The sequence below is a fragment of the Pituophis catenifer genome, unplaced genomic scaffold (genome assembly GCF_029215685.1).
Source record: "Pituophis catenifer annectens isolate HBS135680 unplaced genomic scaffold, rPitCat1.0.hap2 SCAF_7, whole genome shotgun sequence".
Taxonomy (NCBI): Eukaryota; Metazoa; Chordata; class Lepidosauria; order Squamata; family Colubridae; genus Pituophis; species Pituophis catenifer.
This window is the reverse complement of record NW_027256887.1, coordinates 45,872,706-45,896,614: the sequence shown is the minus strand read 5'-3', so window position 1 is coordinate 45,896,614 and position 23,909 is coordinate 45,872,706. Positions and strand designations below refer to the sequence as shown.

The window sequence follows — 23,909 nt, the reverse complement described above, 5'->3', positions numbered from 1 at the left end:
CAGAATATTTTAAGAATTTAAACTTGACTATTGTGCACCTAACATTTGATAATATATTTTTTCATAATCACTGATTCTTTCTAATAGCAAGAAATTAACAAATGCATCTGCAAAGCAATGCTTTAAATTTGGCCTAGATTTACTGTAAAGGATATCAAAACATTCTTCCATAATGAAGTGTCCAAAAAGCATGGTGGTCTGTAATTTGCATTAACTAATCTTAGGAGGCATCATTAAATAGCTTTCACGCTATAAAACGTTGTCCTCTACAATAAACTCTTCTTTACCCTACACTGGCCCTATACCATTTATTTTCCTTCAAAAAGAAAAAAAAGTTTTCTCCTTTCCCACTTGTAGTTTTGTGCTTTCTCTTCTTGGATTTTAGAATGAAGATATTATAAGAACACCTTTTTGTGAAATTGACACAAATCTTCTTAAATAATCTTTGAAATTAATCTGAACAACCTGCTATGTGTTAGATTCTTTGATTCTTCTCATCACAGAATATGTAAATTGGATGGAAACTGACAAGTCTTCTAGTCCAATCCTCCCTAATTTCAGAAATCTACTAATCATCCTTGATAGGAGGTTGGGCGACCACAATTTTTAAAGATAGATTGTTCCATTGCTTAACTGTTTTCACTCTCAGGAACTTGCTCCTAATATCTTCTGACAAGATGAAAACTTGTATGGTTTTAGTGTAGATAAGAGCAGCTCCTTAGCATCATAAAACAGCAAAAATGAAATATCTATTTTAATTCTTGCTTGCATAAAGCCCTAAAGAGCTGCTGGAGAATGAAGAAAAAGGTAAATTAAAAGCTTATATATTTAACTTAATATTTACTTGTTGATAAACTAAAGCAAAGTGAGATGTTGCAGAACTACAATTTACAGATTTAACATAACAAAATAATCTATATTCACTATAGGCAATTTTTCATAGACAATTCTTTAAATGTGATTCCCCCCCCCCACACTGCCACTAGGCACTATCCAATAAAGAATGCAATTATTTCATTTATCGGGTTTATAGCAAACTCCCACATATAGTTTATATATATATATATATATATATATAATGAAAAACTGCAGTTTACCTTATTGTGATATTATTACGTGAGTCATACTGTTTTTCCACATGAATTGCAAGATAACATAACTACCTATTTCCATTATGAGTGGATTTTTTAAAAATTCCATGTTAGAACTGAAGCACAAAGATCATAAACAACTAAAAATAATAAAAAGCAGAAAAAACCTTCTAAGTTGTAGGGTATAGTCATTAATTTCTTATTTTCTTCCACTAAAAGATATTGAAGAATATTGCTTCCCTGTAATGAAGAATATGATATATTATAAGAACTGCTGCATTCCAGCTAGATTATTATTTGGTAAATCTTTATAGAAATTCTAAATAAGGGAAAAAACCCTGATGGAGTGCATGCTACTCTCAATAAGGCCATTATATTAAATGGGGACAACTTTTAATAATCGTATCGATGCCTTTGAATTGCATTAGAAAATGCCTTAGCTAAATTTTAAAAAATAGTGAAATAGACGCAAAGGATTATTTTTCAAATTTGAGCCTTAACAATTGCTCAAATGTCATCTATTTCATTGGATTTTAATAGGCTATCTATGAAGAAACAAGATACTCAAAGTGACAAGGATAGTAGGGGGGAATGGGGGTTTCTTACAATTTAAACATTACCTAGGAAGTTCTTTTAATTCACATAGTTTTCCAGTTTTTCCCTGGTTTTGTTCTGTTCTTTCTCTCACTTTATTTTTCTATCATATATGCAACTATCAAAGAACAATATAATATCTACTGAATACTTTTGCTGAAAAGACATGATGCAAAAGACATTTTTTTTACTCTCCCCCCACCCCACCAAATATGCAAACTAGCTGTTGTAAACTAGCTTATGAAGGTAAATCTATCAATGCACGATGAGTAATGGATAAATGTATTTTTTAAAACTATAACTTACTGCGAAAATATTCTGCCTCTAAATACATACGTATTCTTGATTTAAAAAGAGGAATCTTTGGATTGTAATTTATATTACTGTTTACAACTCAAAAAAGAATTAGCATTGAAAGAGTAACTTAAAGAGAATTTAAAAGTAAAACTGGCCAGCACCATGGAAAGGGGAGATGTTATCACTTGTTCATTTGTACCTTTAATGTCTTTCTTTCCATCCTACCTTGTTGTTTCATCACTGATTGTCATAAGAGTCTTTGTGCTTTTGCATAATGCCCATCTTTGATGCAACAGAAATTCACATACAAAACATGGACATCTGAAGTAAGCATGCTGAAATACAGGCAGGAACCATAAAACCATGCACAAATATTCTCAGGGGTTTTCTCCAACAAAACTGACATTAACATTTACATGCACCACTTAATATCACACTTGGCCATGGAATAGTAGGGATGGGATTCATGACCATTCCTCTTTGTCAGTGTGCCCCTAATCATTTAACAGTTGTGAGGAATTTGGTGCAAAAATATAATATATCTCTATTTAATTGTCCTTCCAACTTGAACTTGTCTTTGCTGGATTTCTAGACAGTTTTCTGAAAGTTCCCACTGTGCTTCTCATCTTGCAAAACTTGTACTAGGTCTTTGCCAGAAACACAGATTAGTGTGCAAGTGTTTTTCTCAGCCACTGAAATAATTCTTCTTTGTAAATTATCTGCCACCGGACATTCGCTTCCACTGTTTCCACAGCTCGAGAGAAAGAGGCAGCAGATCTCTCCCCATAATTCTTTACAAATTTCTTTAGCTGAAAATAGAAGGTAATGGTTAATTATGACAGAACTAAAGAAAAAAATGAACTTCATGTAATTTACAAACTAAGGACAAAAGCTCTATGTTTGCTACTGAAATTCTTGCAATATTTTGCAGCTTGAAAGTATAATAAAGCAACAAACTGCAACTGCCTGAAATGGTGTTGCAAAATACTAATGTCCCAATGCCTGATTATATTAACATCACTTCCTCTATCTCCCTTGTAATCCGGATGCTTTATGGCAGGGGTCCCTAGCCCCCAGACCGCAGCCCACTACCGGGCCTTGAGCCTTTTGGAACCAGGCTGTGGAAGTGTTGGGTGCATGCACATGAGCATATACCCACTTGTGCAAGCAGCAGGAGACTGTGTGCATGTTCCATTTGCACAAGCGGCAGTTGAGCATGCCTGCCGCTCATGCAAATGGAGCTGCTTGCCCGCCACTCATGCGGAACCATCCTTTCCCCACCACCAGTCCGCAAAGCCAGAAAGGTTGCGGAAGTCTGCTTTATGGTGTAGACTGCTAGGCTCTTATCACAGTTTAGTCTTACATATGTATCTAACCATATAAAAATTAGGAACACATCTAATGTAATTTTAGTTCACATTAAGCTACATTTACATTCTCCCTGAAGAGTTTTTCTTTATTAAATATGGTAAATATATTAAATTAGGGTTAATTAGGTTGATGAACTTTTTAAACATTTTATCATAAAATAATTAAGAGTTCATTTACACGTTGGAGGGGCTGTTCAAACACTATAAAGACCCTAATGTTCTTGGATTTAATATTTTAAATTCACATTATTCTATGAATAGTAGGTTTACATTGAACTTAGTTAAAATGTCATGAAATTTGATTGTCACTTTCTCTCTCTTTCTCAATATAAAAAAGACTGTCTTTTCCTTAAATGTGAATGCAGCATTCAGATAATACATCATTTATAGAAACTGAAACACATACATGTTATCTGGAAAATGAGTAAGCCTGGGTTTTTTATAGGTAGCACACAATGAAGAAAGTGAAAAAGAGTAAAAAAAAAATTGTAAAAAAAAAAAAGTACTGAACTAGCATAATATTTACCTCATTCAGTTCACTCTCTGAATTAAGAAATTCTGTGACTCCACTTATCAGTTTTGAATTCATAAATAATGCTTCTCCGTATCTTCATCACATAGTTTAAAATATAAATAAAGAGCATTTGAGTGACAATGATTTTGAAATCATCTATTATAAATAATATTACTGTTACAATTGTACAATCAGTTACAGTTTCTGTTCCATAATCTCTGGAAATATTACGTCCTATGGTCTATGATCAGTGTCAATCATATTGCACTGAAGTTGTATTAGTGGAATAAAAATAGTCATATTTTTCTTCAAATTAAAATTCAATTCTATATATTGCCTCAGAAAAAAATAAGGAAAAGTAGATTTTGGGCAGGGTGAAATTAGCCATCCCATACATGAGTAAAACTGCAGGAAGTTAGATCAAGACCATTATTAAAGATAGTTACATGGTGTTTTATCTAAACATTTACAGCAACAAAGAAGTTTGTTTCTTTGTGAAATACACAAAGAAGTGTATTTCAAGTGACTCTTGAAATACACACGCAGTCTTTTCTCACTTTTTATGGCTATTTAACTATGTACACCCTTAAATTATTGGTATTTTAAATTTAAATATATTGAACATGAAGCATACAGTTTATCAAAATATTTTACCTTGCATTCAGTATTTTCCACTTTTCTCTAAAAAATTTCCAAGCAAGATCTCTTCCATGTGGATTTCTAGCTACATGGATTATGACATCAATTGCATCCTGATCCAGGACAACTTCTGAATTAAGAGACAGGTTAAGAAGCCTTGAATAATAGGAGAAAAGAGGAAAATTGTTTAGCTTTTACTAATATAAATATTTCAGCATTATGCCATTCAACATCTTGGGATCTCCAACAAAGTCAGACATTGCTAGATGCTAATTGAAAATCAATGTGGCACTTTCAATATATGTTTGTAAAATATAGAAAATAAGCTACATCTATACTTGGCAGATATTTGCTAAAAATTAAAATTAATTTATTATAGGCTTCATGAATGCTACTCTGAGGTTATATTTTTCTAAAATAATCAAGTTAATATAGAACAAATGAATTGGAATAAATGCTAAGCATATACAGTATTAAAAACTGGTGGGGAAAATTAAATTAAAATGGTGGGGAATGGAAGGATTTATATTTCAGCTGTCTGCAAGGAATATAAATCCTTTCATTCCCCACCATCCAGTCAGAGCTGAAGAAGCTTCTTGGATGAGAAGTGAAAGGTCTTCAAAGAAAAACAAGAAAGTCCAGTTGCCTCCTGAAAAAGCACCTTTGGGACAAGCATGATCTGGATGACTGAGAATCTCCATAGACATTTTTTGTAGATCTGATTTTCAGGAGAAAATGAGTAAGTATAAAAATTTTAAAAATGACATACATAAGCTAGGAACATTTAATATTTGGGACAATATTAAGACCACAAATGCTATTACTTCTACTGATACAAGACTGAGTTTGAAAAAATCAGGAAATATAGATTAAATGAGCATACCTGTTTAACAAATTTCTGTCATCACTACAGGTTAAAGCTTCTAATAATATTTTCTTCTCTGATACCGCTGTAGTTGAGTGGAATTTCATCCAGATGAATTCCCATACATCTTCATCCATCAGCGAAACTCCTGTGCAGTAGACGATGTCTCTTACATTTGGTGGTATTCTTCAAAAGAACATATAAAAATCATAATAATATTGTATTTGTAATATATTCATGAGACATAACACACAAGTTATAGATTTGTATCACTGACAGTTTTCCTGAAGATCAAGACAATCTATATGTTATGCTGGAGTGCCATCTCTCAAGTATAGTGTTTTTAAAAAGGAAAAGAATAAATACAGAATAGTATAGAGGGAAAGTATGACATGTGATTTCTAGGATGGGAATATCCTGAGTAAAATTCTCTCCTCAAACTATTGTCTGCATAAGTGAAAATTTAATACTCAATTTTGTACTTTTTGTGAAACTGCTAGCAGCCTTGACAGAATAGAAAGGAGATATGAACTATGAGATGATTTGGATTGGCCTATGAAAAGGCAGATTTACAGTACTTTTTACATAAAATATATTAAATACATGATGACCACAACTGAATGTCCTCATCATGAAATGTCTAAAGTAGTCGAGAAGATGAAGTAGGCTAACCTGACAAAACTTACCTATTATCATTTTCTCTTCCCGCAGAGGGTAGGAAGAACATGATCTGTTTCTGCTAATGTATCAGAATAATTATGACTACTCATTTTTCAATTTTTGTTATGATGGAAAGGAATAGCTATTAATTTACTATTAACTAATCTCTATAATGAAGGTATGTTTCTATGTTAATTTCTGATTGTTGCAACAGTTCAGAATGGCTTACAAGAATGAAGATAAACATTTACAATGCTAAAGCCATTAAAAATTCTAAAGGAACATTAAAACTCAATGCCAAAAATATTAAGACTCTAAAACTTGAAGAATGCCCAAAATAAAAAGATTTAAGGCCCATGTTGAACTATTATAAGGTTCAAACCTTCAATGATATTATTATTATTATTATTATTATTATTATTATTATTATTATTATTATTATTATTATTATTGTTGTTGTTGTTGTTGTTATTGTTATTATTATTATTATTATTATTATTATTATTATTATTATTATTATTATTTATTAAATTTCTATACCGCCCTTCTCTAAATAGGACTCAGGGCGGTGCACAGCCAAAGTAAAAAACAGAGCATACAAAATTTAAAAACAGTATTAAAATAATTAAATATTTTGGCCGTAAATTAAAACAACCCAATTTAAAATCAATTTAAAATTTAACTCAAACCAGCCCAGCTAGTTGAAATAAATAGGTTTTCAGGGCCCAATGAAAAATCCGGAGGTCTGTTATTGTACGTAACTCTGGGGGAAGGTTGTTCCAGAGGGTGGGCGCCGTCACAGAGAAGGCTCTCCCCCTGGGGGTCGCCAGCTGACATTGTCTGGTGGACGGCACCCTGAGGAGGCCCACTCTGTGCGAGCGTACTGGCCGGTGGGAGGCTATTGGTGGCAGAAGGCGGTCTCATAAGTACCCCGGCCCTAAGCCATGGAGCGCTTTAAAGGTGGTCACCAACACCTTGAAGCGCACCCAGAAGACCAACGGGAGCCAGTGCAGCTCGCGCAGGAGAGGTGTCACATGGGAGCGCCTCGTCGCCCCCATAATCCCCCGCACGGCCGCGTTCTGGACCAGCTGGAGCCTCCGGGTGCACCCCAGGGGGAGCCCCATGTAGAGAGCGTTGCAGTAGTCCAGGCGGGAAGTGACTAGTGCCTGAGTGACTGTGCGTAGAGAGTCCCGATCTAGAAAGGGGCGCAACTGGCGTATCAGGCAAACCTGATAAAAAGCCCCTCTGGCCACGGCCGTCAAATGATCTTCTAAAGACAGCCGTGCATCCAGGAGGACGCCCAAGTTACGAGCCCTCTCCGTGGGGGCGAGTGATTCGCCCCCAATAGCCAGCGATGGCGTCAGCTGGCTATATCGGGACGCTGGAAACCACAGCCACTCGGTCTTGGAGGGGTTGAGTCGGAGCCTGTTTCTCCCCATCCAGGCCCGCACGGCCTCCAGGCACTGGGACATCACTTCAAGGGCATCGTTGGGGTGGCCTGGGGTGGAGATGTACAGCTGGGTGTCATCAGTGTACTGATGGAACTCCACCCCGAAGCCACGGATGATCTCACCCAGCGGCTTTACATAAATGTTGAACAGAAGGGGCGAGAGGACCGACCCTTGTGGCATCCCACAAGCAAGGTGCCTCGGGGTCGACCGCTGCCCTCCCGTCAACACAGATTGCGACCGGTCAGAGAGGTAGGAGGAGAACCACCGCAGAACGGTGCCCCCCACCCCCACCCCCGCCAACCGGTGCAACATGATACCATGGTCGAAATGAAATATCATTATATAAATACTGATATATGATGAAGTATAATATGTACAGATATATTGATATATAATTACCGAGGTAACTCTACTTCAAAGCTCAAGTCCCAGGACTTGATTTTATTGTATAGTTAGTTTATGTATAGTTTGTTTAAATGTCTGTGTTTGTCTGTGTATGTTGGATTATAATAAAAATTTATAAAAAAAAAAAAAAAAAAAAAAAAAAAGAAAAATCCGGAGGTCTGTTATTGTACGTAACTCTGGGGGAAGGTTGTTCCAGAGGGTGGGCGCCGTCACAGAGAAGGCTCTCCCCCTGGGGGTCGCCAGCTGACATTGTCTGGTGGACGGCACCCTGAGGAGGCCCACTCTGTGCGAGCGTACTGGCCGGTGGGAGGCTATTGGTGGCAGAAGGCGGTCTCATAAGTACCCCCGGCCCTAAGCCATGGAGCGCTTTAAAGGTGGTCACCAACACCTTGAAGCGCACCCAGAAGACCAACGGGAGCCAGTGCAGCTCGCGCAGGAGAGGTGTCACATGGGAGCGCCTCGTCGCCCCCATAATCCCCCGCACGGCCGCGTTCTGGACCAGCTGGAGCCTCCGGGTGCACCCCAGGGGGAGCCCCATGTAGAGAGCGTTGCAGTAGTCCAGGCGGGAAGTGACTAGTGCCTGAGTGACTGTGCGTAGAGAGTCCCGATCTAGAAAGGGGCGCAACTGGCGTATCAGGCAAACCTGATAAAAAGCCCCTCTGGCCACGGCCGTCAAATGATCTTCTAAAGACAGCCGTGCATCCAGGAGGACGCCCAAGTTACGAGCCCTCTCCGTGGGGGCGAGTGATTCGCCCCCAATAGCCAGCGATGGCGTCAGCTGGCTATATCGGGACGCTGGAAACCACAGCCACTCGGTCTTGGAGGGGTTGAGTCGGAGCCTGTTTCTCCCCATCCAGGCCCGCACGGCCTCCAGGCACTGGGACATCACTTCAAGGGCATCGTTGGGGTGGCCTGGGGTGGAGATGTACAGCTGGGTGTCATCAGTGTACTGATGGAACTCCACCCCGAAGCCACGGATGATCTCACCCAGCGGCTTTACATAAATGTTGAACAGAAGGGGCGAGAGGACCGACCCTTGTGGCATCCCACAAGCAAGGTGCCTCGGGGTCGACCGCTGCCCTCCCGTCAACACAGATTGCGACCGGTCAGAGAGGTAGGAGGAGAACCACCGCAGAACGGTGCCCCCCACCCCCACCCCCGCCAACCGGTGCAACATGATACCATGGTCGATGGTATCAAAAGCCACTGAGAGGTCTAACAGGACCAGGATAGAGGAGCAACCCCTATCCCGAGCCCTCCAGAGATCATCCACCAACGCGACCAATGCCGTTTCCCTGCTGTGCCCAGGCCGGAAGCCAGACTGGCGCGGGTCTAGATAGACAGCTTCATCCAGATACCGGGGAAGCTGTTGCGCTACCACACTCTCAACAACCTTCGCAACGAAGCGAAGGTTGGAGATTGGACGATAGTTAGCCAAAACAGCCGGATCCAGAGAGGGCTTCTTGAGGAGGGGCCTCACAACCGCTTCTTTCAAAGCAGCCGGCAGGACCCCCTCACTCAAAGAAGCGTTAACAATCTTCTGGAGCCAGCCTCGTGTCAGCTCCCGGGAAGCCAGTACCAACCAGGAGGGACACGGGTCCAATAAACATGTGGTCGCGTTCAGCTGTCCCAGGACCCTGTCCATGTCCTCGGGAGCCACAGGATCGAACTCCCCCCAGATAACACTCTCAAGACCTGCCTCAGTCATCCCGTCCGGACATACCCAGTCAGAGGCCAGCCCTTCCCGAATCTGAGCGATTTTGTCATACAGATACTGCACAAAGTCCTCAGCTCGGCCCTGCAAGGGGTCATCCCGTGCTTCCAGATGGAGGAGGGAGCAGGTCACCCTAAACAGGGCGGCCGGGCGATTATCTGATGACGCGATAAGAGCGGCAAAATAGCTAGATTTTGCCGCTTTTATCGCCACTAGGTAGGTCTTAATATGAGACCTCACCAGTGTTCGGTCGGATTCGGAGTGGCTGGTCCTCCAACTACTCTCCAGGCGTCTTTTCCGGCACTTCATCTCCCTGAGGTCCTCGGAGAACCAAGGAGCTAGGTGAGTTCGGTGCCGGGTCAGAGGCCGCAAAAGCAAGACACGGTCCAAGGCCCCGGCAGCCGCACTATCCCAGGCGGCCACCAGGTCCTCAGCCGAGTCATGAGCCAGAGTCTCAGGAAATGGCCCAAGCTCCATCTGGAACCTATCAGGGTTCATCAGGCGCCTGGGGCGGAACCACCTGGTCGGTCCCGCCTCCCTGCGGTGGGGTGCAGCGGTTAGAAAGTCCAGTCGAAGGAGCAAGTGGTCAGACCATGACAAGGGTTCGATGACTATATCCCCTGTATCAAGGCCACTCGACCACTGACCAGAGACAAAAACTAAGTCCAGAGTGTGTCCACCCATGTGAGTGGGGTCATGAATTAACTGAGTAAGGTCCATGGCCGTCATGGAAGCCATGAACTCTCGAGCCACCTCAGACGTTTTGCCGACAGATGGCAGGTTGAAATCCCCCATGGCTAGAAGTCTGGGGGTACCAACCGCCACCTCAGCTATGACGTTGAGCAGCTCGAGCAGGGCTGTTGCCACGCGGCAGGGAGCCAGGTATGTGATCAACAAGCCCATCTGTACTCCACGACCCCACTTCACAAAAAGGGACTCACATCCGGCTATCTGTGGAACAGTGGTCTCCCTCGGATCAAGACTTTCCTTTATAATAACCGCCACCCCCCCCGCCCCTGCCCTGAGCTCTCGGCTGATGGAATGCTCGGAAACCTGGTGGGCACATATCCACGAGGGGAACCCCCCCTCCTCATGACCCAACCAGGTCTCCGTAATACCTGCCAGGTCCGCTCCCCCCTCCTGAATAAGATCGCAAATGAGGGGGGCTTTATTTACCACGGACCTGGCATTGCACGACAGCAGCCGAAGCAGCAGCCTATTCTTTCCATAGAATAGGCACAAATGTTTTGATGTTAAGCAAATTTGTATCAGAACCTTCAGAATTTGACTTTTTTGAGGACCAAAAAGTGTGAGATGAATTATACATAAATAGATGGTCTTGCAATAATTTGTCTTAAATTATATAAAGTTTTAAAATAAATACTTTGAGCTAGGCCTAGAGATCAACTGGCAACCACAGTATCTGTGTCAAATCTGATTTGTCAAGAATCTTGATCAGAGTTTCAAGCTTGCAGCCTATCAAATCATTTTTCGCTGCCCATAACAATACACAAATATATTCTTAGCTGACAAAGTCTTCCTAAAAGAAATCAGGATTGCACTATGCTTATTTTAGTGAGTATACAAAAGGACTAGCATTGATGATGACTACTTTGGGTAATGAAATGTCTGCAAGAAAACAACCAAGCTTAGAGAGCACAAAGAACCCCTCATCTCAATCCTGAATAACAAATATTCTCCTTTATTAATAGAAAACATCTTACTTACTGCAGGTACAGTAGAGTAACTGCCTGAATATAATGGGCAGATAGAAAAATTTGAAACAAGTGGCCCCACACATAACCCGACTGTATAACATGAAGAGTTTTATAGGTGATGACCAGAACTTTGAACTTCATTCAAAAGTCAATTGGTAGCCAATGTAGCTCATGCAGCAATAATTATTATGACTAATGTCAAGCTGAAGACTCATACTAGGTCCATCCAAGAGAATTGGACCCAGTCCATTGGAAGGATCCCATAAGCCAACACTTCCAACCTTTGTGCTCTGTAGCTCTGTCCAAGTCATGTTGTAGAAGCTGCCATTCTGATACCACTTCCGTTTGCCTTTACTGCTCCTGAATTCAGTGAATTCACTACTGTGCCTGAGCTGCTATGACTACCATTTGTCCCAGAACCAGTTAGGCAGTCAGGGATAGAGCAATGACTCATGAAGTTTAAAACTTGGTGAAGGGTATTGAATTCTAGGAACAAAGGGAGCAGGGCACAAAAAAATAGCCCATTCTGAGCTAGCTTCTCATGAAAATCTCTTTAAATCTCTGTAAACATGCATGTCCATCAGCCCACCACTAAAAATTATCCTAGTAGGAAAATTTCTGGCTTCAATTGATTATTGACCTTTAAAATCATCTGTATCAAACTGTATATTTGAATTGAACACTTTTAGCTTTTTTACATGTCCACCAAGAATGTACATGTAAAACATGTTCACATTTCCAACATATATTTAAGGATCTTCATTCATTCTAAATAATTTCTCTGGTGTCATAGACCAATGATAAGCTTTTGTATCGAACAGATGTACAGTTCTAGGCTGAAAAAGTTGAGGGACTCATTCAAAATCTAAATTAATTTTTCCCATAGCAAATTCGCTGCCAGTGAAGAGAATGTTTGCCATAATCTATGTCCTCCTAGACAGCCATACAAAAGGATTACACTATATGTTTATCTGGCTGTAAACTCATTATGAATACATTGAGAATTCTTTCTGAGCAGTGTGATTTAAGCCTTAATGCTATTCAATTAAAGTATTTGTTATGTTACAATCCTTCACTTCTATTTACTTTCATTCACTTTTTAGAATGGAATGTAATGGAATGGAATAGAACAGAACAGAACAGAACAGAACAGAACAGAACAGAACAGAACAGAACAGAACAGAACAGAACAGAATTTAAAACTATGATGAATACTTCACAATTATTAACTTCTGAAAGCATGATTTGAAATAATTCTATTTGAACAGTGTTGTGATTTGCTTGACCTTATTTATCTTGCTTAAGAACCATAGTAAAAAATAGAATTTGTTGGAAATGTGGCTGCTGATTAAAAATTAAATACTTGTAGAAAATGTTAAAAAATAGATAGAATAATAAAATCAAACTATGCTCTTGCAGTGAAATCTATTTTTCCAATGATTTATAATGCAGTTTTACAAAGTGTTAAGAAATAATATTTTAAGTTATAATTAATTAGTACAGGCTTGTTCTTTTAAGTTTTAACAAATGGAAATGCATTTATAAAATAGCCCCCTAATTATTTATCTGCTAGGCAAATAGTGTTCTAATTTCTTAAAATGTAATTAGATGCAGTTTAGGCTGTTCTTTGATTTATTGATATGGTTCAAACTCTTTATGGAAACCTTTAAGAAAGAAAATTAATCAGATGTCCAGTTAATTTTAAGAGTATAGTCCAAGCTTATTTTTCTTGGTATTCCTTACAGCAGAATTGTTTCATATACTATAATGCTCTTACACGAATGGTTATGGTTATTATGGTTGATTTTAAAGCAAGAGGTTAATGTATTTTATATTTGTATCTGTACTAAAGAAAACTGAAGTTATTCTCCCTCCTTTTCCTTCTTTTTCTTTCCCTTTGCGCTCCTGAGTCTGACCTTTAACTTTTGCTTTTAACCTTTCTTTTCTCTAACCCCTCCATTCATTGTCTGTGTGTGTGTGTACATGTGTGTGTGTATGTATATGTGTGTATACCCTGTTTCCCTGAAAATAAGACATAGCATGTTTTTACACATGCATCTAAGCCCTACCCCCCAAAATAAGCCCTGCTTAAGAGCCTGTGCAGCCAGCTGGCTGCCAATTCCATCTGGTTGCTCTGGGTGCTGTGGCCACAAGGCGAGGTGGGGGGATGGAGCCACCCCATGCACCCCGCACCAGCTTACCTCAAGGGTCCAACAGCCAGGCCATCCACGCCCTGACATTCCCTTGTGGCGGCAGCAATAGCAGTGATGTGCAGCAGGAATCCATGTAGCCACTGGCCCACTTCTTCTGGTTGCTCATGGCCACAATGTAGCAGGAGGCTAAGTGTTGTGATGATGCTGTGGTAACAAGGCGAGACAGGTGTTGGGGCATGGATGGCCTGTCTGTGAAGTCCCTGAAGTAAGCTGGTGCAGGACACGTGGGGCAGCTCCACCCATCCCCACCTCCCTTTGTGGCTGTGGCATTGGTGCATTGTTTGTTCTCCTGCTCCATTGTGGCTGCAAGCAAGCAGAAGTGGTCCAGCAGCCAGGCGGGCCTGATGGATGGGGGTGCTTGAGCCGTTGCCATGAGGCGAGGCACACATCAGGGCGTGGGTGGCCTGGCAGCAGGACCCTGAAATAAGCCAGTGCGGGGCGCGTGGGGCAGCTCCATCCCACACCTCGCGGTGGTGGCACTGGAATGCTACATAGCCTCCTGCTCTGCTGTGAGCAAGGGGACATGGGGAAAAAAATAAGACATCCCCAAAAGAAAATAAGACCCGGTCTCATTTTTGGGCAAACACGTGTATGTATGTATGTATATATGTATGTATGTATGTATTATTTATGGTTGTCACCACAGGAATCTTCTTTTTAGAAGAGAAGTGATATTTACATTTGGTAGTTGATACGATTGTTAGTTAGTTGACATGCTAATTTATTAACTTTTTTTTTTTCTGAAAGAGAACCTAAATTGAAATCAAGAGATTTGGTGGGTCCTAGTTGTTCTGATACCACTTTTAACTGTCTGGTCACTTCCTAAATTTCTTTCTCTGATTGTGAAGCCATTGGGAACTCTTCTCTCTCTTATCTGATCATTCCTTAGGCAGAATCCCTTTCCCTCATCCCCTAAGGTCATCCACACATTCCATTACAGTATTCTTACTAAGACAAAAATCAATGAAATTATCAATGGTAATTTATTGAAATGACATGAAGATCAATGATATTCTTATAATACAGGTAGTCTTTGAATTATGATCATTTGAGGTGATACAGTGCTGAAGAAGGGGATTTATGACCAGTATTTGAAGTTCAATATGACTTTCTAATAGGTGGTTTAGGTAATGAAAGAAAATGTTTGGGAAGCAGTGATTTAGACTATTCAAGTACAATAGCCGCAGATATGCAAAAGTGCAAATCAAAGCTTCTGTGACAGGTGGCAGCCCAGCCTTTACTTGAACAAATTCAGTGACGGGATCATGTTGCTATCTTGTGATTTGGTTCTACTTTCAAGCTGGGGTTTTTTTTGGTGTGGGTGTGTATGTGTTTGTGTTTGTGTGTGCGCGTGCGCGTGCGGAACTCAGACTTAAATGATACCATAACTAAATGAAGTAGTAATTTTGATAATGAAAGAAAGAACATTCCTTCGGATGTCATTGAAAATACTTCATCCCTATTCCAATTTTCTCTCAATGCCCCCTCATAAATTACATTTGTATTTGGGAGACCTTGCAATTATTGTGTGCATTTTTAAAAAACTATGTATTGCTTTTATAGTTTATAAAAACTAGAATAAAGATTAAATGAATTTACCTTTAGAAGGAATTTTGCAAAAACTAGTGAATTTTAAAACAGCTTTTCTTTCAGAACAGATGCACTGCAAAGGTTAAATAAGTTCAATGAAATTGTAACAATTTCCAATTTGTATTTAGATGCTGAGTCTACTTCTAAACCTCCTGCCAACATTAAATTAATATGTAAAAAAGAAGATTACTTGAATTATATACAGTGTCCTTCCATTTCCTCATACGTGTTTGTTTGTTTTAACATTGTACTGCTATTGTGATACACAGAGGAGGAAAAGTAATAAGCTGCAATGATTACAAATGTCCATCACAACTTTATCCACAGAATAGTTATTGAACTGGTCCTATCGAAACATTATTCATGACCACAATTCCATTGTTATGCATATTACACAATTGTAAAATAACTGTAAACAGAAAAAGCCTTCTTTGATTATCTGAATTACACAGAACACAACCTTTCCCAGAAGCTTAAAGAGAATAATAGAGGCAATCTAAGCTATACAAACAAAATTACAGAAAATTTCATACGAAAAGACCAAAGATCATGCGACTGAACTCCTGTATCATATAAAGAAGTACTAAAATATATTCAGTACAAAACAATATTTAGCTTACTTATCTTGCATATATCGATGGCAATGTTGAGAACTTGAGGGAAAGACTTTTTCACTATTGTTAGTGGATAATTCTTTGCACACAGACCATATTGTATCCTATGCATTTTGTATTTCCAAAAAAAGTTATAGAGAAGTGTATAGTTATGGTTTTCCTTTTCAGACCATTATCTTTGTGTTCATTTGTGTTCTTCCATATGGATACATCGTTATGGTATCCTTTGTCTTTCTTTCCCTTCAGTCACCAGGGAGTTTTATTTACTACTTCCATTACCATAATCATTTGTTACAGCAAATAGGTGCAGTCTCAGGACTGCCGTTGTTTTACCTCATCACATTTATTTACTTTTCCCTGTAAATTTAGTTATAGTGTCTTGTGTTATATGTATGTATTGTAACAGGCCATAGTATCTTTTTACTATTGCTTTTTACTATAGAAGGATCACTTCTGCGCATGCCCCAAGATGGCGCTGTCCATGTGAGATACGCCTGATGATGGGATGGTTTCTGGTCATTTGGGGGTCTTGGGAGCTGACTTGACCATCTGTGGCTCCAGCCCCGGTTGTGGGAGTCTCTGCCCAGCCTGTTGAGGGCTTTTTCGCCCTCCGGAATCTCATGGCTGGGTCGGAGCCGATGCGAGAGGCACCGCGGGAGGATGATGACGGCGGCCTGGGTGCGGCAGCCTTCTTCAGCGCCGAAGGCCGCGGAGGCCGGAGCAGCAGCGGCTGTGGGCGTGGCGGCGGCATGGAGCGGGCCCTCCCCTCCCAGGCCCTGGATATCTTTCCGGTGGTCCTGGGATATGCTGAGGGGCCGGGTTCCGGACGGCGTCGACAATGGCAGCTGAGGCGGCAATGGCGGCTGTGGCTCGATGGTGAGACAATGGCGGCAGCGGCCTGGTACTTAGCAGCAAAGGAGGGGGGAGATATGGCCAGCTTGTTTCTGGCCTTACCATCTATACCAGGAATAAACCATCTGACCTGGGGGCTGGAGTCTGGAGGCGGGAGATACGATCAGGGGGATTTATGAAGTTCTGGAGGTTGGAGAGGCTGGAGTGAGTCCAAAAAACTGGTCATCTGGTTGCCTCGATTGGTCTCTCCCCCCCCTCCCCCGTGTCTATGGCCTGGTCTCCGGCTTCCCACCTCCAGATTGTGTCCAGCTGCATGTTATCCCTCCCTTTTGAACATCTTCTCTCCCTCGGGTTTAATATCATCGTGCCTCTATGGTTCGGCTTCCTTTTTCATCTGAGCCCCCAGCTGGAGGGAGTCTGGGCAATTGTCATGCGGGAGCTGAGGGAGCTGCTGCCTTTCACCAACGGAGGAATAGACCATCTGACTTTCCTGAGCCATTTCCATCTGGGCTAGCCACCGTGAGACGGTGGCTTGGATCCTTACCTCCGATTTTGGTGAAATGACACGGGACTCCTCCCACTGCAGCTGGAGTTCAGCTTACCGGCACTGAGATCCATCTTGCTCCAGTACCTTTAGACTATTTATCAAACTCCTGACCAGACTTTTTACCTCTCATCTATGTATGGCTTATACCTCAGCAGACCTGCTTGCGCTGCGAGATGGCCCCCTCTCGCGGCGATGGCCTTCCACGTTATCAAAGGCCTACCTTAAGGACGGGCTTTGGAGCCCCGAGAGGTGGCATGTTTCAAAGCGGGGATTAAGGGGTTTTTTAATTAGGGTTTTTAATAATTTTTTAAGGGGAACTGGGAGGATGACCAAAGGGGATGGGGGGGTAATCCACCAAGGTCAGAGCCGAGCCCGGCACGGGGGTAACGGTTTGGAGGGTACAGGACGAGGGAATGGGGAGGGGGCGGAGGGCTATCCCAATGAGGGAAGTACCATCAGCACGGTGGTTGGGAGGGGCAGATATGGTGGGAGCAGGGGACCATATCATGTGGTGGGGGTGCGCACTTGCTGTTTTAGAGCAATTGCGCACCCCAGTCCCCAAGGCTCCTCTCGGATACTAGGTGGCTCAGATACTCAGGATGTGGGCCTGCGGCTGATGCTGTGCAACGCCAGGTCTGTGGTAAATAAGACCCCCCTCATTCACAATCTTATTCAGGAGGGGGGAGCAGACCTGGCAGGTATCACAGAGACCTGGTTGGGACCGGAGGGAGGGGTCCCTCTGGTCGAGATGTGCCCACCAGGTTTCAGAGCATTCCATCAGCCGAGAGCCCAGGGGAGGGGCGGGGTGGTGGGGGTTATTATTAAAGAAGGTCTCGGTCCGAGGGAGACCACTGTGCCTCAGATTGCCGGATGTGAGTCCCTCTTTGTGAGATGGGGTCATGGGGTTCAGATGGGCTTGCTGCTTGCATACCTGGCTCCCTGCCGCGTGGCAGCGGCCCTGCCTGAGCTACTCGACGTGATAGCCATGGTGGCAGTTGATACACCCAGGCTTATGGTCATGGGTGATTTCAACTTGCTATCCATTGGTGAAACGTCTGGGATGGCTCGGGAGTTCATGGCTTCCATGACGGCCATGGACCTGACCCAGTTAGTTCATGGCCCCACTCACCGGGGGGGGGGACACACTCTGGACTTGATTTTTTTCTCTGGCCAATGGTTGAGTGATCTTGTTATAGGGGATATAGACATGGAATCCTTGTCATGGTCAGATCACTCGCTCCTCCGCCTGGACCTTCGAACCGCTACACCCCGCCGTAGGGAGGCAGAGCCAATAAGATGGGTCCGCCCCAGGCGCCTGATAGATCCTGATAGGTTCCAGATGGAGCTTGGGCCATTTCCTGAGGATCTGGCACATGACTTGGCTGAGGACCTGGTGGCTGCCTGGGATCGGGCGGCTGGTGGGACCTTGGATCGAGTCGTGCCTTTGCGGCCTCTGACCCGGTGCCGATCCCTTGCGGCTCCTTGGTTTACCGAGGAGTTGAGGGAGATGAAGTGCTGGAAAAGATGCCTGGAGAGCAGTTGGAGGGCCAGTCTCGCTGAATCTGACCGAACCCTGGTAAGGTCGCATATTAAGACCTACCTAGTGGCGATAAAAGCGGCAAAGTTAAACCACTTTTCCGCTCTTATTGCATCATCAGAGAATCATCCAGCCGCCCCGTTCAGGGTGACCCGCTCCCTGCTTCACCCGGGAGCACGGGAGGACCCCCTGGAAGGCAGGGTGGAGGATTTCGGACAATATCTGTATGACAAAATCGCTCAGATCTGGGGGGAGTTGGATTCTGACTGGGTAGATTCGGGCAGGGTGACGAGGAATAGTCTTGAGAATGTTACCTGGGAAAAGTTTGACTCTGTGACCCCTGATCATGTGGACAGGATTCTGGGGAGACTTAGTGCGGCCACATGTTTACTGGACCCGTGTCCCTCCTGGTTAGTACTGGCTTCCCGGGAGGTTACACGAGGCTGGCTCCAGGGAATTATTAACGCTTCGCTGAGTGAGAGTTACTTCCCCAAGGCCTTGAAAGAGGCGGTGGTGAGGCCTCTCCTCAAGAAGCCTTCCCTGGATCCGGCAGTATTAGCCAACTATTGTCCTGTCTCCAACCTTCGCTTTGTGGCGAAGGTTGTTGAGAGTGTGGTCGTACGACAGTTTCCGCAGTACCTGGAGGAAACGTCTTATCTAGATCCATTCCAGTCGGGTTTCAGGCCCGGGCACAGCACGGAAACGGCATTGGTCACGTTGGTAGATGATCTCTGGAGGGCTCGGGACAGAGGCTGCTCCTCTGTTCTGGCCCTGTTAGACCTCTCAGAGGCTTTTGATACCATCGACCGTGGTATCATGCTGCACCGGTTGGAAGAGTTGGGGATGGGGGGCACTGTGCTTCGGTGGTTCTCCTCCTTTCTCTCTGACTGGTCGCAGTTCGTGTTGGCAGGGGGGCAGAGGTCGACCTCGAGCCCTCTCATATGTGGAGTATCTCAGGGGTCAGTTCTCTCGCCCCCTTCTGTTCAACATTTATGTGAAGCCGCTGGGTGAGATCATCCGTGGTTTTGGGGTGAAGTACCACCAGTACGCTGATGACACCCAGCTGTACATCTCCACCCCTGACCACCCCAACGATGCCCTTGAAGTAATGTCCCGGTGCCTGGAGGCTGTGCGGATCTGGATGGGGAGAAACCGGCTCAACCCTTCCGAGACTGAGTGGCTGTGGTTCCCGGCATCCCGATATAGTCAGATGACTCCATCTCTGACTATTGGGGGTGAGTCTTTGGCTCCCTCGGAGAGGGCCCGCAATCTGGGTGTCCTTCTGGATACGCAGCTGTCCTTGGAGGAACATCTGTGGCCAGGGGGACTTTTTGTCAGATCCGCCTGATACGCCAGTTGTGGCCCTTTCTTGATCGGGATACCCTGCACACAGTCACTCATGCCCTCGTCACTTCTCGCCTGGACTACTGCAACATTCTCTACATGGGGCTCTCCTTGAGGGGCACCCGGAGGCTCCAACTGGTCCAGAATGCGGCCACGCGGGTAGTTACGGGAGCTGCACGGCGCTCCCATACAACACCTCTCCTGCGTGAGCTGCACTGGCTCCCAGTGGTCTTCCAGGTGCGCTTCAAGGTGTTGGTTATCACCTTTAAAGCGCTCCATGGCATAGGACCTAGATATCTTCGAGACCGCCTGCTGCTACTGACGGCCTCCCATCGACCTGTGCGCTCCCACAGAGAGGGCCTCCTCGGGGTGCCATCAGCCGAACAATGTAGGCTGGTGACCCCCAGGGGGAGGGCCTTCTCTGTGGGGGCACCCACCCTCTGGAACCAACTGCCCCCAAAGATTAGGAGAATCCAAGACCTCGGTGCCTTCTGCCGTGCCCTTAAAACCCTCTTTTTTCAGCAAGCCGGGTTGGCTTAATTTTTTTCTTAATTTTTTAAATGCTTTAAATGGGTTTGTTATTGTTCTTAAATTATGGGGCCAAATTTATATATATTCTTTTAATACTATTTTAATGTTTGTAATTTATGTTTTTATTCGGCTGTACACCACCCTGAGTCCTCAGGGAGAAGGGCGGTATATAAATTGGATATAAAATAAAATAAAATAAATAAATTGCCTCTACAGTCCAATTGATATTGTTACATGGTATTAGTAAATAGTTGGAATATTAGATGTGTGTTGGGTTGATGGATTGCGGAAGAGCTGTGGTAGAATATGCTGCAAAGGTTGTTTCTAAGTTTAAGTAGGAATATGTATTAAGGGGCAATAGGGAATACACTATTCGCTTCTGAGACCAAATTGAATATTAAAATTAACTACTAAGCAATCTCTGGCTGTGTTCTGAGTTCATGGGTCTACTTGGGTCACCAAGATGCTGCAGGTTATAAAGTGGCTTAACAAAGATCTACAGGTGGTGGAAATCTAAAAGTAAATGTAGATGAGCCATCTTGGAGCAATTCTACTGTGGCCTTGGGAGTGGATAAAAGAGGTGCTGGAAGGTCTCCCTGCACCCTGATTTTGCACCAGTATTAATACCATGGGAGGTGGTACATTAACACTTGGGTTAAGATTTTCAGCAACAACTCTCTCTCTCGCTCTACATACACACATACAGTACCCCTACACAAACAAATGCCACTTTTCTTACACAAAATATATTCCTTCCAGGAGCCAACTATTATTAATATGCATACATGAGCACACCACTCTGTAGTAAAATTAATTTTGGATTAAACAATCTTACCTGTTTCTATTGCTGGAGATCCAGTCAGAGATTAGAGTTGCAGCCTGCTGGTGGCAATGCTTGTTACCAAAGCTGCATGCCAGCATAATCACTTCACGGCGGAACTCCCTGTGTATCCCAAAGACAAAACTAGCATTAATCTGATGTTAATAAATATATTCCCATTTTCAGGGGGAAAAGACAAAGACAAAAAGACAAAACTAGCATTAATCTGATGTTAATAAATATATTCCCATTTTCAGGGGGAAACACACCACTGTTCCCAAGATTTAAACCAAAGTTTCTCAAACTTGGCAACTTTAAGATATGTGTGCTTCAACTCTCAGAATTCCGCAGCCAGCATGATTGGCTGAAGAATTCTGGGAGTTGAAACCCACATATCTAAAGTTGCCAAGTTTGAGAAACAGTGATCTAAACTAATATTTAATGAGGACATCCATATGAATAATGTTATAACTATTGTTCAATAATTGTTAAACAACAACGATGAAGCAGAAATCATGGCCATGAAGCACCTCAACCTATCAAAAGTTCTATTGTACAATGCAGCCAGAATTAAATTACTGCTAGGAACAATGATTCTTTGAAATTCTAGGAAAAAGAGGCAACATCATAATGGGGAATACACAATGTGAATTTAGAAAATAAATTTAAGCCTTCCAATCAGCTCATGTGCCAAATAAACAGAAGATATAAAAGTTTATTTATTTATTTATTTATTTATTTATTTTAAATTTATATACCGCCCTTCTCCCTGAGGACTCGGCGGTGTACAGCCAGAATTAAAAAACATAAAATACAAATATTAAAAAACAATTAAAATATATATAAATTTGGCCCAAAATTAAAAATACAAACCAATTAAAACATTTAAAATTTCTTCTTAAGCCAGCCCGGCTTGCTGGAAGAAGTGGGTTTTAAGGGCACGTTGGAAGGCACTAAGGTCTTGGATTCTCCTTATCTCTGGGGGCAACTGATTCCAGAGGGTAGGTGCCCCCACAGAGAAGGCCCTCCCCCTGGGGGTCACCAGCCTACATTGATTGGCTGATGGCACCCTGAGGAGGCCCTCTCTGTGGGAGCGCACGGGACGATGGGAGGTCGTCGGTAGCAGCAGGCGGTCTCGAAGATAGCTAGGCCCGATGCCATGGAGCGCTTTAAAGGTGATAACCAGCACCTTGAAGCGCACCCGGAAGACCACTGGGAGCCAGTGCAGCTCGCGCAGGAGCGGTGTTACATGGGAGCGCCATGCTGCTCCCGTCACTACCCGCGCTGCTGCATTCTGGACCAGTTGGAGCCTCCAGGTGCTCTTCAAGGGGAGCCCCATGTAGAGAGCGTTGCAGTAGTCAAGGCGAGAGGTGATGAGGGCATGAGTGACTGTGCACAGGGAATCCCAATCAAGAAAGGGCCGCAACTGGCGGATCAGGCGAACCTGAAAAAAGGTCCCCCTGGTTACAGCTGTCAGATGTTCCTCCAAGGACAGCTGCATATCCAGGAGGACTCCCAGATTGCGAGCCCTTTCTGTGGGGGCCAAAGACTCACCCCCAATAGTCAGTGATGGAGTCAACTGACTATATCGGGATGCCGGGAGCCACAGCCACTCAGTCTTGGAAGGGTTGAGCTTGAGCCTGTTCCTCCCCATCCAGATCCGCACAGCCTCCAGGCACTGGGACATCACTTCAAGGGCATCATTGGGGTGGCCTGGGGTGGAGATGTACAGCTGGGTGTCATCAGCGTACTGGTGGTATCTCACCCCAAAGCCACGGATGATCTCGCCCAGTGGCTTTACATAAATGTTGAACAGAAGGGGGCGAGAGGACCAATCCCTGCGGCACTCCACAGATGAGAGGCCTCGAGGTCGACCTCTGCCCCCCTGCCAACACAAACTGCGACCGGTCGGAGAGAAAGGAGGAGAACCACCGCAACACGGTGCCTCCCACCCCCAACTCTTCCAGCCGGTGCAGCATGATACCATGGTCGATGGTATCAAAAGCCGCTGAGAGATCTAACAGGACCAGAACAAAGGAGCAACCCCTGTCCCGAGCCCTACAGAGGTCATCAACCAACGGGACCAATGCCGTTTCCGTGCTGTGCCCAGACCTGAAACCTGACTGGAACAGATCTAGATAAGATGTTTTCTCCAGGAATTGTGGGAACTGTCGCGTGACCACACTCTCCACAACCTTCGCCATGAAGCGAAGGTTGGAGACAGGACGGTAGTTGGCCAATATTTCCGGATCCAGGGACGGCTTCTTGAGGAGAGGCCTCACCACCGCCTCCTTCAAGGCAGTGGGGAAGTGGCCCTCACTCAGCGAAGCGTTGATAACACCCTGGAGCCAGCCTCGTGTAACCTCCCGGGAAGCCAGTACCAACCAGGAGGGACACGGGTCCAGTAAACATGTGGCCGCACTAAGTCTCCCCAAAATCCTGTCCACATCATTGGGAGTCACAGCGTCAAACTCCTCCCAGATAACATTCTCAAGACTATTCCTCATCACTCTGCCCTGATCTACCCAGTCAGAGTCCAAATC

General features: G+C 43.7%; 1 protein-coding gene across 1 annotated transcript in view; it reads right to left on the bottom strand.

The window, feature by feature from the left end:
• Nucleotides 1–2,647: 2,647 nt before the first annotated feature.
• Nucleotides 2,648–23,909, bottom strand: part of TRHDE (thyrotropin releasing hormone degrading enzyme) — a 297,113-nt gene continuing 275,851 nt past the window's right edge. The window contains exons 15-19 of the mRNA XM_070947338.1: nucleotides 21,382–21,489; nucleotides 5,389–5,556; nucleotides 4,521–4,661; nucleotides 3,879–3,960; nucleotides 2,648–2,791 (exon numbers count right to left, since the gene is read on the bottom strand). Of these exons, the coding sequence (XP_070803439.1) occupies nucleotides 2,648–2,791; nucleotides 3,879–3,960; nucleotides 4,521–4,661; nucleotides 5,389–5,556; nucleotides 21,382–21,489 (643 nt within the window). The remainder of the gene's footprint in view (nucleotides 2,792–3,878; nucleotides 3,961–4,520; nucleotides 4,662–5,388; nucleotides 5,557–21,381; nucleotides 21,490–23,909) is intronic.